The sequence below is a fragment of the Lipophrys pholis genome (genome assembly GCF_963383615.2).
Source record: "Lipophrys pholis genome assembly, chromosome: 15".
Classification (NCBI taxonomy): domain Eukaryota; kingdom Metazoa; phylum Chordata; class Actinopteri; order Blenniiformes; family Blenniidae; genus Lipophrys; species Lipophrys pholis.
The window spans coordinates 22,953,804-22,969,334 of record NC_137642.1 but is presented as its reverse complement, the minus strand read 5'-3'; the positions used below and the strand labels follow the sequence as shown (position 1 = coordinate 22,969,334).

Sequence of the window (15,531 nt, the reverse complement as noted above, 5' to 3'; positions counted from 1 at the left end):
CACGTGCATGTGAGAGAAAAGTCATAATAATACCTTCAAATCATGGGAATAACCTGAAACTTGTATTTATATCCAGAAAAGGAAACGGTGTGATTATATCTCAGTATATCACCCACGAGATGCGTCACAGTGCAGGAAATCCAGCCGTCACTCATCTTGTGGGATGTTGTTTCACACACAGAAACACAGATAAACATGCAGCCATCAGGCAGTGCGAGTGCAGAGAAGTAAGCACGGCAGAGACTCCACGACGGTAAACATTTTATTCTGATAATATTCCAGGTAAAGACAAACATACATGCAAGATCTGGGACAAACATCACCTATAACGAAAACCACAGCACACGTCCTTCTGAATCCAACATCTGCTTTTAGATGGAGTCGAGCAGTCGCTGAGACGGACGACAAAATATGAACACTGAAAGTACAGCAGGAACTTTATCTTTGGTAAAGATGAGGAAATAGAAAAGGCATGAAAAATAAAAACACAATCGGATGAGTCAAATATTCAAAATAAGTCAGAATGAGAGAAAATGACCTGGCTGGAATCCAACAACAGTCTCCTAACTAAGACATGAAGGTGCACCGAGATGCTGGTGGTCTGTTGTTTTCTTTTTTTTTTAATTTACATCAATATGCAGTTCTCGCTAAGGCACCCTTCTCTGTCATTTACATTTTAACTGCTTCAATCTGAAAGTAATACTGATGTTTTTGTTACGGCGCTTTCACAATGAGTCAATACGAATTTCCCTCCCATGTTTTTTTCACCCCCCCAAACATTCACACATTAGACCATCAACCGAAGACTAATTTAACTCCATCCATCCCGTCTATAAGAAGCCCGTGTCTGATCCACAACCTTCATCTTTCAGAGGCATCACGTTTCAAAAGGAGGAAGAGGAGCACAAACTGAAGCGATTGCTACAGAGGCAGGTGGAGCTGCTTCTCCTCCACCTTCCACATAAAATTCATCCATCTCCACCTGATCGTGTAGGAGAACTGGAATTAAGGCCACCAGCAGAACATTGTTTACATTGTTTACTCAGATCACGTCCTCATCTTGTTTCTGACCTGCACAGAAATTCAGACCCAGTTTGGACAATCGCTCTGTAAACTGGGTTTTTAATAAACATAAATCTGCTTCACACAGACTTTAAATGATAAAATATCCTCCTGGAGCTTGTGTTCCCACTGCAGCAGCCCACCGTATCTACAGTTTAAGTTCAATAGGACGGGTTCAATGCACAGAGGACATTTCACTAAGAGAATCAAAGTACTTAAAAAAAAAAGAAGTGATTCATCAATTATTTTGTTTTTTGTATATTTTACAGATATCACATTGAGGCGTGTGTTGTCATAAATATAATGAAATGTTCAAACATCTTATAAGTTATACATTTCCATGCGTTTTATCAATAAAATGTCACACATGACACTTAACCATCATATAGTTAGTTACACTCTGGTGCAATTTACTTGCATACAAATCTTCATTAAAAAAAGACATTTCCAAATAAATTACACATACAATCGACATTTAGCTATTTATTATAAGTAAAACAAATTAGGCAACATAATAAAAAAAACTACTTGAAAAACCCAGAGATTTAAGTATTGAAAGCCTTTCTCGAGATATAGAGTAAGTCAATAAGTAACTAAGAATCTCTTAGTTTTTCATCCACTTGAAATGACGGTGATCTTCATTAGAACTGTGAGTCAGGGAAAGAGGTTCATTCAAAAAAACTGAAGTATTGTAGTTTCTCTTTGTGACCAGCAGAGGTCAGTATATCATCAACCATCAGGAGAGAGTGTTGAAGAGGTGAAGCTCCTCTTCTGGTTCAGTCGCAGTAAGAAGACGAGAACAAGAAGAACCAGAAGAAGAAGAAGAAGAGCAGCTGAACTTTGTACAGTTATGAGCTGCTGTCCACACAAACCTCTGAGTGTGTGAGTGAGCTCCACTCTACTGTGTTTATCTGGAGTTTCTCAGCTAGAAATACTGGTGAGGACAAATACTTTAGTGTGAGACACAAGTACAAGAAGTACACAGGTAAAAGTGATGTGATGTCTGAGCTCAAGATAAAAAGGGCCGTGCTGTTTTTTACCAAAACTCATTTAGAAAGAAAGAATCTGAGTTGGGGTTTTTTCCACTTCATTTTATTAAAGTGTATGTGAGACACAAATATTGCATGGATATATAAACAATTACAGATAATATCAAGTGGTTAATACATTTCTAATATTGTTTCCAACATTCAGCACTTTTTACAGGCTCAATCATCCTAAATGACCATGATTAGGACGTAGTTTGCACAGTTTTCTCTGTTTGGATCCTCTGTTGTACTTCTTCCACCAGATTGTGTTACATTTGATTGTAAAATCTCAACATTAAATTTCCCCTTTAAGAAACCTTGAAGCTGGAGAGAAAAACTAACAATGTGACTCTGCAGCTTGAAGACACACAGACTGAAAGATTCCTGCTCATGAAGCTCTAGAAACACATGAAAAAGATCCTGATGGAGCTTCAACCATGAAGGTGCTCTGCCATGAATCAGACAGAGGAAACAGGTTTATACCGACTCTGACTGCTCAGTGTTTCCTCTTCTCATCACATCTTTACTTGTGTTGTACAAACTGTCAGAACCTTTCTGTAGATACAAACTGCTGCTCAATGAAATCATAGAATTGTTCACCATCAATCACAGTTAATCCGTCACTTTCTCACCACTTTATTCATTGTTGGTGACGTTTAATGATAAAAACTGATCAGACAGTTTGATTGACGGGACAGATGATCAGAGGTGCAGAGTTTTTACCACCATCATTAAGATGTGGACAGAAGAATGGGAGGAGTTTGTCAGTGAAGCAGCAGCCAGTGAAGGAGTAGATCAGAGCTGCAGCATCTACATCATAGAACGAGACCAGACCCTCCTCATAATCCACAAACACCCCCACCTTCTCAGGAACAAACCTCAGAGAGAGACGCACTGGAGGCCCTTTAAGAGCTGAGTACTCATTTCCATTTCTCAACCATATTGTCCAGAAACCTTCATCAGGGCTCAGTGTGATCTCTCCCTTCCTGGTGATTGATTCTTTGCTCACTCCTAAATCCCAGTCAGTCTTTCCTTTAACCTGAACCTCAAAGTAAAATTTACCTGAAGAGAAACTTTGTTTTCCTAAAACACACACACAAAGAGAAAATCTTTCTGGGTTGTCTGGAAGCTTCTTCCTCACATCACCATGACTCACTTGTTTCCCATCATCAGACAAGATGAGATTAGGATGTGCTGTATCAGGATCAAGAGTCACATCCACTGCAAACTGCTGCTTCCTCTTCAGCTCAGCCTCAAACAGATTCTTCATCTCTTTGCTGAGAGTCTCCTCCAGCTGAGCCACAGCTCTCACCACAGTCCCCTCATATGATGATGGACGGACGCTGACCTCCGTCCAGTCCTTGGTGGGTGGAGCAGCTTTCAGGGAGGAGAAGCCTTGGAGGAGGTGGAGGTGGTCTTCAAAGTGTAAGAGCTGCTCCACCTCTGAGCTCCTCTTCATCAGCTCACTGATCTCCTCTTCCAGATCTTTGATGAGACCTTCAGCCCGTTTCTCTCTGGCTTTCTCTTCCTCTTCCATCCTCTTCATCATCTGGTTCAGATCTCTCTCAACACACTGCATCAGAGCAGTGAACACCTCAACACCTTCTGCTTTCTCTCTGTCTGCAGCAGCTTTACTCTTCTTCAGACACTCTCTGATCTCATTGATCTTCACTCTTCTCTTCTGGATCATCTGCTGCATTTCAGCCTCAGTCTTCCTCAGCTCCGTCTTCTTTCCTTCACATTCTTCACTCAGAGGAACAAACTCGTGAGTCTTGTGCTCTAAAACAGTGCACATCATGCAGACACACGTCTGCTCGCTCTTACAGAACAGCTCCAGAGGTTTCTGGTGCTTCGGACACATCCTGTCTTCCAGGTTCTCCACAGGCTCCATCAGCTGATGTTTCTTCAGGCCTGACACTGTCAGATGAGGCTCCAGGTGAGTCTGACAGTAGGAGACCAGGCACACCAGGCAGGACTTGAGGGCCTTCACTTTGGTTCCACTGCAGACGTCACAGGGAACTTCTCCTGGTTTGGCAGCTTGTTGCTCTGAGCTGCTGCTGCTGCTGGCTTTGTGTTCATCTTCATGTCTGAACTGAGCAACAACCTCAGAGAACAAAGTGTTGACCCTCAGCTGAGGTCTCTTGTAGAAAACCTCTTGACACAGAGGACAGTCACATATGACCTTGGAGTTCCAGTGCTCAGTGATGCACTGGTTGCAGAAGTTGTGTCCACATGGTGTGGTGACTGGATCAGTGAACACGTCCAGACAGATGGAGCAAAGAAACTGATCTTCAGAGCGCAGATTGCTGGCAGCAGACATCTTCACACACTGAGGACGAAAGACAGAGAGTAAAACATTATTGTTCAGTTTTACTATTTTAAATCATCGTACAGTTTTTACATTCTGAAGGTTTTCATTTTTATTCTGTTACTGCCCACATTTTAACTGAACTTTGTTTTTATTTCCACATTTTTCAAAGACAATGCTGTTAATCCTACTTGGCAGTGGCTCTGTCTTGCTTGTGTGACTAATTCTACAAACTGAAGCGAAGGAAGTCATTTTGTAACTTCATACTCAGTCTGCTGACGGCCTAAACTGTTAGAAAGGAAACTTTAATGTTGTCGTGTGCCACACACACAGCAGCCAACTAAACCTCTGATCACATCAAGAACAAGACCTGCAAAAGCAGAATAACCACTTGTGTCATTCTGTTGTCCCGTCTGCAGGTTTGGAACAGCGCCCCCTCATGGCATCTCGTCCACAACTAATTTCTTTTCAGCATTACTGATTTGAAGAATTGAATTTCAAAGTATATTTAACACATTTGGAAGGACTAAAGTAGATTTGTCACAAAAACATGGTAGTGTATTAAGGTGGACAATATCATGTATTTTTAGGGTCTTTGACATGACAAACAGGATTTGTTGGAGTTTAATAATCAGCTTGAACCTGAAATTAGACATAACAATATGTAAAAGTACATTGTACAGGATTAATTTTCTCAAACAAAAACCTCATCCATGGACGAGTTGTCCTACAATCGTAAAGATTAGGCAGATGAAACGTACCCTTGTTACATTTTGAGAACTTTCCTCTGCAATTTTGTTGAATGACTTTGTTTCTTTTTAGCTGTAGACAAACGTAGGTATCACACAATGTGGAGTGAGACTGTATTTGAAGCTGCAATTCATTGTTCACCCTGTTGATACTCCCAACATAAAATGGACTTTTGCACAACCTGGGTGGAAAGTTTAGAACTTTAGTTCCTGTCAGATTAAACCTTCAATACCTTTATTACCTCCACTGAGGATTTTATAAAATCACCTGTTTATTTGTCTGTCTGTCTGTTAAGAAGATATTTCATAAACTAATGTGTTGATCTTCATGAGAATAGGAAGAACCATTAAATGTTGGTGGTGATCCCGATCAACATAATCGTTACAATTGAAAATGTTCATTTGCAATATAATGTTTTATCCTGTTTTTTTTCAAATTATGAAATAAAATCACAGGATCACCAAAGTGCATAAATCAATAAAGGCAGTTGATCTGGATGTGGAATATGTGTCATTTCCCTGTGTCCATGTCTTCCCTTGGCGGAGGTCAGAAATCTCTGGTTGCTCTTGTTTTATATCTAAAACGTGTTTGATTTTACAACAATCATATTTGGGGTGACCTTTATCCTTGATGAATGCAACGACCACGCAACGACCACGTGACACTTAATGTCTACCATACGGAAGAGTTTTAGGGCCACTGAAGAAAAATAAAAATTCGGAGGCTAAAAAAAACCCCAAAACCTTCGTGCGCTTCAGAAAAAGTCGAGTTTGTTTTTTTCACGGTGGAAAAAAAAAGTCCGTCCATCCACTTGCCAGCGCGTGTCACTGCTTCCTCAAAATGCATATCAGGCGGTTTAATGAAGTGATGAAAAGATGCTTCAGGACAGAATCTCGCTCATAAACGCGGTGCAATTATCATCAGTATCAGGACCAGAAGAGACAGAGCAGCCTGCTGCCTGGTTCCGTTGTGGAAGTTCGTCAAATACGAAGGACAAAGTCACGGATCCCGGGCTGCTTATTTAAATGTTCTTATTAATCCAGGAAATCCTGTGTAAAATCACACGTCCATAAGCAGTAAGCAACCTGATATAGTCAGAATTAAGTGATTTAATGTGAAGTCACATCTCCGGGCAAATGATGAGGGATGGATAGAGGTCTCTCCGTGAAAAAAAAAAAAACTCGACTTTGATTTTCGACTTTTTCTGAACCCACAAAGGGTTTTTTTAGCCTCCGAATTTTTTTTTTCTTCAGTGGCCCTAAAACTCTTCCGTACTACCAGGCTGTAGAAACCAGATAGAATAAACCTTGTAGAAAGAGTTTCTTAAATTCAATCTAATTCCTTTAACTGATCATCAACGACATCACCATTGTTCATTTACTGTATTTTGTACATCTTTGTTAAATCGTATTCACAGCTTAAATATGAGTTTTTGTCACACTCCCTGACAAGGACTTGAAAAGTAGACATGTCTGTACAAAGAGGACATTTATTCACCTTCTTCATGCAGTTTTCTGAGAGTCAGTATAAAAGTGATCAGCTGTACTCACCAGTGTTGGACTCGGTGTCTGTGAAAGTACAGATGAACTCAGGTTATATTTCTTCTCACAGAAACACGGAGACGCGTCTGAACTGCAGTTTGACTTTAACTTTCACTTTCACTGCCTCAGTGTTACGTGTGTCCTCCTCTTCCTCCACCACCACTTTTACTGAAAGTCTAACTACAGTAAAACTAAAGTATACAGTTGGACAATAGCATATTTGAATATCAAATATCAGAAACTGTTTGAGACTAAATGTTCTCAATTTCAGGATTGGCAAGGTGAAGTTTCATTTAGGTGTGTGGTGTCATTTAAAAGTACAATGTTTTCACCTATTAATGCTATCAAGAATTTTTTTTATGATACCTAGAGGTGAGATTCCAAGTGTACTATTCAAGTACTATTGAAATGAAGCCTCAAAATCAGCATTGGCCTTAAGATAACCCGAGGTGGTTGTGATACTTACAAAACAATGTTCAGAGTGAGTATTTGTTCTGAAGACACTGCACTAAAAGCAACGAAATAACACTTCACACTCTTTGGAAGTCTTCACCTGAAGGTACTCGCCTCTCAAAGCCAAGAGTTGCCTGAGCTCGTTGGGAATCTTCTCGTACTCTTGCTCTCGGTCAGCTTCCTGGTTGCTCACATCTGACACAGTTTTGACGTCTTTGTTATTCTTGAGATAAAGACATGCGTCTTCATACTGCCTTTTCAGGTCCATCATTTGGAACTGGAGACTCTTGATTTGCTGCGACTTCTGGTAATTTTACACCTTCAGTGTTAAGAAGTCACTTTCCTTCCGAAAGTCCTTTTTCAATTTTTCTTTCAACTCCTGATCCTGTCACTGGAGGTCGGTTGTGACTTGCGTTCAGGCTCGGCTCCTTTCCTGCTCACGCTTGTATTTTTCCTCCAAGTTGTGTTGCGTGGAGAGTTTCAGCTGGAGGTCTAGAGCCTTCTCCTGCAGAGCCTCGTTATTTCACCTCAGGGCTTTGGTCTCTGCCTTTATGGCTTTTCGGTCCTCCTCCAGTGCTTTGCAGTCTTTAAGTTGGCTGCTCATCACATTGAGTTGGTGCTGGAGAGCTTGGTCTTCTTCTTCTTCTTTTTGGTATTGTTCTTATTATTGACTGATTAATTCATTTATTCTTTATTTATTTCTTTATTTAACTGTTCAATGTTTATTATCATAATTGTTTATTATGTATTTATTGATTCGTGTTTTGTTTTGTCTTGTTATGTTATGTTCTGTATGTGTTCACTTTGTGGTGCTGTATTATGAAATAATAAAAAATTGATTAAAAAATAGAACCAGCAGGTGGCGGTAATGCAACATTATGGACGAGGAAGCAGAAGAAGAAGAAAATTAGGCCGCACTCAAATTAACTGTAACATTTATTACACTATTGACACGGTTTTGACTCCATTTAATGTCAATATTATTCTGTAAAAGACAGACGCCTCGAGGAGAATCACATCTCAGGTTGTGTTGTTTGCTGCAACTTTGTAACTGGAACCCGGAAACGACTTGTGTCTGTTGACGATCATTGAAGTATTGTAGTTCCTCTCTGTGACCAGTAGATGTCAGGATAACATCAACCATCAGGAGAGTGTTGAAGAGGTGAAGCTCCTCTTCTGGTTCAGTCGCAGCAAGAAGACAAGAACAACAAGAAGAAGGAGCGCAGCTGAACTTTGTACAGTTATGAGCTGCAGTCCACACAAACCTCTGAGTGTGTGAGTGAGCTCCACTCTACTGTGTTCATCTGGAGTTTCTCAGCTACAAATACTGGTGAGTACAAATACTTTAGTGTGAGACACAAGTACAAGAAGTACACAGGTAAAAGTGATGTGATGTCTGAGCTCAAGATAAAAAGGACCGTGCTGTTTGTGACCAAAACTCATTTAGAAAGACAGAATCTGAGTTGGTTTTTTTTTTCCACTTCATTTTATTAAAGTTTATGTGATACACAAATATTGCATTAATATATAAACAATTACAGATAATATCAAGCGGTTAATACATTTCCAACATTCAGCACGTTGTACAGGCTCAATCATCATAAATGACCATGATTAGGACGTAGTTTGCACAGTTTTCTCTGTTTGGATCCTCTGTTGTACTTCTTCCACCAGATTGTGTTACATTTGATTGTAAAATCTCAAGATTAAATTTCCCCTTTAAGAAACCTCGAAGCTGGAGAGAAAAACTAACAATGTGACTCTGCAGCTTGAAGACACACAGACTGAAAGATTCCTGCTCATGAAGCTCTAGAAACACATGAAAAAGATCCTGATGGAGCTTCAACCATGAAGGTGCTCTGCCATGAATCAGACAGAGGAAACAGGTTTATACCGACTCTGACTGCTCAGTGTTTCCTCTTCTCATCACATCTTTACTTGTGTTGTACAAACTGTCAGAACCTTTCTGTAGATACAAACTGCTGCTCAATGAAATCATAGAATTGTTCACCATCAATCACAGTTAATCCGTCACTTTCTCACCACTTTATTCATTGTTGGTGACGTTTAATGATAAAAACTGATCAGACAGTTTGATTGACGGGACAGATGATCAGAGGTGCAGAGTTTTTACCGCCATCATTAGGATATGGACAGAAGTATGGGAGGAGTTTGTCAGTGAAGCAGCAGCCAGTGAAGGAGTAGATTAGAGCTGCAGCATCTACATCATAGAACGAGACCAGACCCTCCTCATAATCCACAAACACCCCCACCTTCTCAGGAACAAACCTCAGAGAGAGACGCACTGGAGAGTTCTCATAAGCTGAGTACTCATTTCCATTTCTCAACCGTATTGTCCAGAAACCTTCATCAGGCCTCACTGTGATCTCTCCCTTCCTGTTGATGGACTCTTTGCTCACTCCTAAATTCCATTCAGTCTTTCCTTTAACCTGAACCTCAAAGTAAAATTTACCTGAAGAGAAACTTTGTTTTCCTAAAACAATAATATAACGAGAAAATCTTTCTGTGTTGTCTGGAAGCTTCTTCCTCACATCACCATGACTCACTTGTTTCCCATCATCAGACAAGATGAGTTTAGGATGTGCTGTATCAGGATCAAGAGTCACATCCACTGCAAACTGCTGCTGCCCCTTCAGCTCAGCCTCAAACAGATTCTTCATCTCTTTGCTGAGAGTCTCCTCCAGCTGAGCCACAGCTCTCACCACAGTCCCCTCATATGATGATGGACGGACGCTGACCTCCGTCCAGTCCTTGGTGGGTGGAGCAGCTTTCAGGGAGGAGAAGCCTTGGAGGAGGTGGAGGTGGTCTTCAAAGTGTAAGAGCTGCTCCACCTCTGAGCTCCTCTTCATCAGCTCACTGATCTCCTCTTCCAGATCTTTGATGAGACCTTCAGCCCGTTTCTCTCTGGCTTTCTCTTCCTCTTCCATCCTCTTCATCATCTGGTTCAGATCTCTCTCAACACACTGCATCAGAGCAGTGAACACCTCAACACCTTCTGCTTTCTCTCTGTCTGCAGCAGCTTTACTCTTCTTCAGACACTCTCTGATCTCATTGATCTTCACTCTTCTCTTCTGGATCATCTGCTGCATTTCAGCCTCAGTCTTCCTCAGCTCCGTCTTCTTTCCTTCACATTCTTCACTCAGAGGAACAAACTCGTGAGTCTTGTGCTCTAAAACAGTGCACATCATGCAGACACACGTCTGCTCGCTCTTACAGAACAGCTCCAGAGGTTTCTGGTGCTTCGGACACATCCTGTCTTCCAGGTTCTCCACAGGCTCCATCAGCTGATGTTTCTTCAGGCCTGACACTGTCAGATGAGGCTCCAGGTGAGTCTGACAGTAGGAGACCAGGCACACCAGGCAGGACTTGAGGGCCTTCCCTTTGGTTCCACTGCAGACGTCACAGGGAACTTCTCCTGGTTTGGCAGCTTGTTGCTCTGAGCTGCTGCTGCTGCTGGCTTTGTGTTCAACTTCATGTCTGAACTGAGCAACAACCTCAGAGATGAACGTGTTGACCCTCAGCTGAGGTCTCTTGTAGAAAACCTCTTTACACAGAGGACAGTCACATATGACCTTGGAGTTCCAGTGCTCAGTGATGCACTGGTTGCAGAAGTTGTGTCCACATGGTGTGGTGACTGGATCAGTGAACACGTCCAGACAGATGGAGCAAAGAAACTGATCTTCAGAGCGCAGATTGCTGGTAGCAGACATCTTCACCCACTGAGGACAAAAGACAGAGAGTAAAACATTATTGTTCAGTTTTACTATTTTAAATTATCGTACAGTTTTTACATTCTGAAGGTTTTCATTTTTATTCTGTTACTGCCGACATTTTAACTGAACTTTGTTTTTATTTCCACATTTTTCAAAGACAATGCTGTTAATCCTACTTGGCAGTGGCTCTGTCTTGCTTGTGTGACTAATTCTACAAACTGAAGCGAAGGAAGTCATTTTGTAACTTCATACTCAGTCTGCTGACGGCCTAAACTGTTAGAAAGGAAACTTTAATGTTGTCGTGTGCCACACACACAGCAGCCAACTAAACCTCTGATCACACCAAGAACAAGACCTGCAAAAGCAGAATAACCACTTGTGTCATTCTGTTGTCCCGTCTGCAGGTTTGGAACAGCGCCCCCTCATGGCATCTCGTCCACAACTAATTTCTTTTCAGCATTACTGATTTGAAGAATTGAATTTCAAAGTATATTTAACACATTTGGAAGGACTATTAAGTATATTCGACACAAAAATATGGTAGTGTATTAAGGTTGACAATATCATGTATTTTTAGGGTCTTTGACATGACAAACAGGATTTGTTGGAGTTTAATGATAATCTTGATTTATGAGTGTAATGGCCTTCTTCTGAAGTAAAAAGAAAAATGTTGGTGGTGATCCCGATCAATATAATCATTACAATTGAAAATTTTCATTTCGCAATATATTGTCTTATCTTGTATTTTTTTCAAATTATGAAGTGAAATCACAGGATCACCAAAGTGCATACATTAATGAAGGCAGTTGATCTGGATGTGGAATATGTGTCATTTCCCTGTGTCCATGTCTTCCCTTGGCGGAGGTCAGAAATCTCTAGTTGCTCTTGTTTTATATCGAAAACTTGTTTGATTTTACAACAATCATATTCAGGGTGACCTTTAACCTTGATGAAACCAACGATCATGTGACATTTTATGTTTACCAGGCTGTAGAAACCAGATAGAATAAACTTTGTGGAAAGAATTTCTTAAATTCAATCTAATTTCTTTAACTGACACAAAAATATGGGAGTGTATTAAGGTGGACAATATCAAGTATTTTTACGGTCTTTGACATTACAAACAGGATTTGTTGGAGTTTAATAATCAGCTTGATTTATGAGTGTAATGGCCTTCTTCCTAAGGCCAAAGAAAAATAGGATCAAAGTCCATCCATTTTCTCCCGCTTATCCGTTTCCGGGTCGCGGGGGTGACAGTCACCCAGACACTGTCACCCAGATCACATTGCACCACTTAAGAACCTTTGCTGCGGGTGGTGAGCCCTCAGGAAGAGGATCAATGTTTTTTTGTTTAAAATTATTTGCCCATATTTCCACAAAATAACTCAGATATGGAAGCATGAGGGAGTCTTATAATAGGTTGAGTGAATTTTGATCTAATAGTGATCGGATTTCACACATGATGCCAATATTTTCAGCTAATTTTGTGAAGATCTTCATGAAAATAAGTGTACAGGTGCATTTTGATCAAAGGAAGAACCATTAAATGTTGGTGGTGATCCCGATCAACGTAATCGTTCCAATTGAAAATATTCATTTCGCAATATATTGTCTTATCTTGTGTTTTTTTCAAATTATGAAATAAAATCACAGGATCACCAAAGTGCATAAATCAATAAAGGCAGTTGATCTGGATGTGGAATATGTGTCATTTCCCTGTGTCCATGTCTTCCCTTGGCGGAGGTCAGAAATCTCTGGTTGCTCTTGTTTTATATCTAAAACTTGTTTGATTTTACAACAATCATATTCAGGGTGTCCTTTAACCTTGATGAATGCAACGATCACGTGACACTTAATGTCTACCAGGCTGTAGAAACCAGATAGAATAAACTTTGTTGAAAGAATTTCTCAAATTCAATCTAATTTCTTTAACTGATCATCAACGACATCATCATTGTTCATTTACTGTATTTTGTACATCTTTGTTAAATCGTATTCACAGCTTAAATATAAGTTTTTGTCACACTCCCTGACAAGGACTTGAAAAGTAGACATGTCTGTACAAAGAGGACATTTGTTCACCTTCTTCATGCAGTTTTCTGAGAGTCAGTATAAAAGTGATCAGCTGTACTCACCAGTGTTGGAGTCGGTGTCTGTGAAAGTACAGATGAACTCAGGTAACATTTCTTCTCACAGAAACACGGAGACGCGTCTGAACTGCAGTTTGACTTTAACTTTCACTTTCACTGCCTCAGTGTTACGTGTGTCCTCTTCTTCGTCCACCACCACTTTTACTGAAAGTCTAACTACAGTAAAACTAAAGTATACAGTTGGACAATAGCATATTTGAATATCAAATATCAGAAACTGTTTGAGACTAAATGTTCTCAATTTCAGGATTGGCAAGGTGAAGTTTCATTTTGGTGTGTGGTGTCATTTAAAAGTACAATGTTTTCACCTATTAATGTTATCAAGTATTTTTTTATGATACCTAGAGGTGAGATTGCAAGTGTACTGTTCAAGTACTATTGAAATGAAGCCTCAAAATCAGCATTGGCCTTAAGATAACCCGAGGTGGTTGTGATACTTACAAAACAATGTTCAGAGTGAGTATTTGTTCTGAAGACACTGCACTAAAAGCAACAAAATAACACTTCACACTCTTTAGAAGTCTTCACCTGAAGGTACTCGCCTCTCAAAGCCAAGAGTTGCCTGAGCTCGTTGGGAATCTTCTCGTACTCTTGCTCTCGGTCAGCTTCCTGGTAGCTCACATCTGACACAGTTTTGAGGTCTTTGTTATTCTTGAGATAAAGACATGCGTCTTCATACTGCCTTTTCAGGTCCATCATTTGGAACTGGAGACTCTTGATTTGCTGCGACTTCTGGTAATTTTACACCTTCAGTGTTAAGAAGTCTTCTTCTGGGGAGCGAGGCGGGGCTTAAAAGGAGTAGGACGCGAGTTTGGAGGCTCCTGCCGATTTCGTTAAAAAATTGTAATTCCTTTGCGCTTATTGGTCACATATTCATTTTTATTCTGCTTTGGCACACCTTTTGTTTGGAGGTTCAACTCTGAAGTGAGTAAAATGACTGGGAGGAACTCGAAAACCCGCAATACTACTCAGACGCAGCTGCGGCCTGCTCAGCTCACTCCGACCACGTCCTCGCGGGACCCGCTGGTTCCTGCGGAGGTCGCCCCAAGCTCGCCTGACACTGAGGCACTCAAGCTTGAGTTGCTGGCTTCGCTGAGGAAAGATATTGCCGATATATTTAAAAAAGAGCTTAAGGATGCTCTCGGGGATGTTTTATCTAACATTCAACTCGACCTGCAGGCGGTGAAGACACAGCTGGCGAAAGACAGGGCTGATACCGATGCTGCCATCTCCGAGATCAAGGGGACGGTCGGCGGGATGGAGCAGGCACTCACTGAATGCTCCGATGACATCACCGAGATGAAGTCCACTATAAAGTCCCTCACAGCCAATGTCGCCAAGCTGGAGAATAAATGTGAGGACTTGGAGTCCAGATCACGGCGTAACAACGTGAGGATTGTAGGAGTACCGGAGGGTCCCGAAACCAGCACCACCACTGTTGTAGCCGCCTTACTGAAGGAAGCGTTCGGTCTGGATAAGGAGCCGCTATTGGATCGTACCCACCGGACCCTCCAGCCGAAACCCAAGCCTGGTGATCGTCCGCGGGCCATTGTGTGCATGTTCCATTATCATGGTGACTGTGTGGACATTTTGCGCCGCGCCAGAGAACTTCAGCGGATTAAAGCTGGAGACCTGACCATCTCCGTCTTCCCTGACCACACCGCTAGGATAGCTCGGGCTCGAGCTGCATTTAACGAGGTCAAACGTCAACTCCGGGGCATTGACGGTGCTCGGTATGGTCTTTTTCATCCAGCGCGACTCCGCATCACTTACAATGGTGTTGAGAAGGATTTCGTCTCAGCGGAGGAAGCCAGTGACTATGTTAAAAAAAGTATTCCTGGGTGAGTTCTGGTAGCTGAACTACATTATGGGCTCACTTGCCTTAATAGTTTGTTTGAGCAGCATTTAATCTGTTTTGTTTTCTACTGCACTCACTAAATTAGTGTCATTGTTATTTAGTTTTATTTAATATATATATATATATATATATATATATATATATATATATATATATATATATATACTGTTGTTAAATAAGAAGGTTATACTATTTTGTATCATGTTTCATTTGATGCTATTTGCATTTTTCTGAACATGACATGGCCTGTTCTCATGTCTTTAAATTATATTATTTATTTACCTTTTTATTTTGTTTTTTTTGCCTGTGTGTGTTTGGGTTCTTTGCTGCTTACATATATGTGATGTGGGGAAATATATTTAAGTTTATCTTTGTTGTTTTCTCATATTATTCTCATTTGAATCTTTCCATAATTTATTATTTATATTATTATAATACTTAATTATTGTGCGCATATTGTTATACAGTTTTGAAGTCGGTGGGAGTTTCCCACCTTTAGCCTTTTTCTCTTTGTATTTTTTTTGTTAGCTCAGCTCAGTCTCTGGGTCGTTCCATATTTTTGTGGACGACTCTTGGATGTTGCAGGAAACACTGCTGTCCCCTTTGTTCTGTGGTTATATGGGGACTTTGGGTGTGTTTGTGTTTAG

General features: G+C 40.7%; 2 protein-coding genes across 2 annotated transcripts; both read right to left on the bottom strand.

Moving 5' to 3' along the window:
- Positions 1–2,134: 2,134 nt before the first annotated feature.
- LOC308120683 (E3 ubiquitin-protein ligase TRIM21-like) lies at positions 2,135–6,816 on the bottom strand. The gene is made up of 2 exons (XM_080481442.1): positions 6,699–6,816; positions 2,135–4,419 (listed from the first exon to the last, which is right to left on the bottom strand). The coding sequence occupies exon 2, from the start codon at positions 4,408–4,410 to the stop codon at positions 2,764–2,766; it is 1,647 nt and encodes a 548-aa protein (XP_080337568.1). The 5' UTR covers positions 4,411–4,419; positions 6,699–6,816; the 3' UTR covers positions 2,135–2,763.
- A 1,809-nt stretch (positions 6,817–8,625) lies between these two features.
- On the bottom strand, positions 8,626–13,136 carry LOC308120684 (E3 ubiquitin-protein ligase TRIM21-like). Its single transcript, XM_080481443.1, has 2 exons — positions 13,012–13,136; positions 8,626–10,882 (listed from the first exon to the last, which is right to left on the bottom strand). Exon 2 carries the CDS (start codon positions 10,871–10,873, stop codon positions 9,227–9,229), a length of 1,647 nt encoding a protein of 548 aa, XP_080337569.1. The 5' UTR covers positions 10,874–10,882; positions 13,012–13,136; the 3' UTR covers positions 8,626–9,226.
- Between the last annotated feature and the right edge of the window lie 2,395 nt (positions 13,137–15,531).

Coding starts and splice junctions, on each gene's coding strand:
- LOC308120683 (XM_080481442.1), bottom strand. CDS start 4,410: ATGTCTGCTGCCAGCAATCTGCGCTCTGAAGATCAGTTTCTTTGCTCC.
- LOC308120684 (XM_080481443.1), bottom strand. CDS start 10,873: ATGTCTGCTACCAGCAATCTGCGCTCTGAAGATCAGTTTCTTTGCTCC.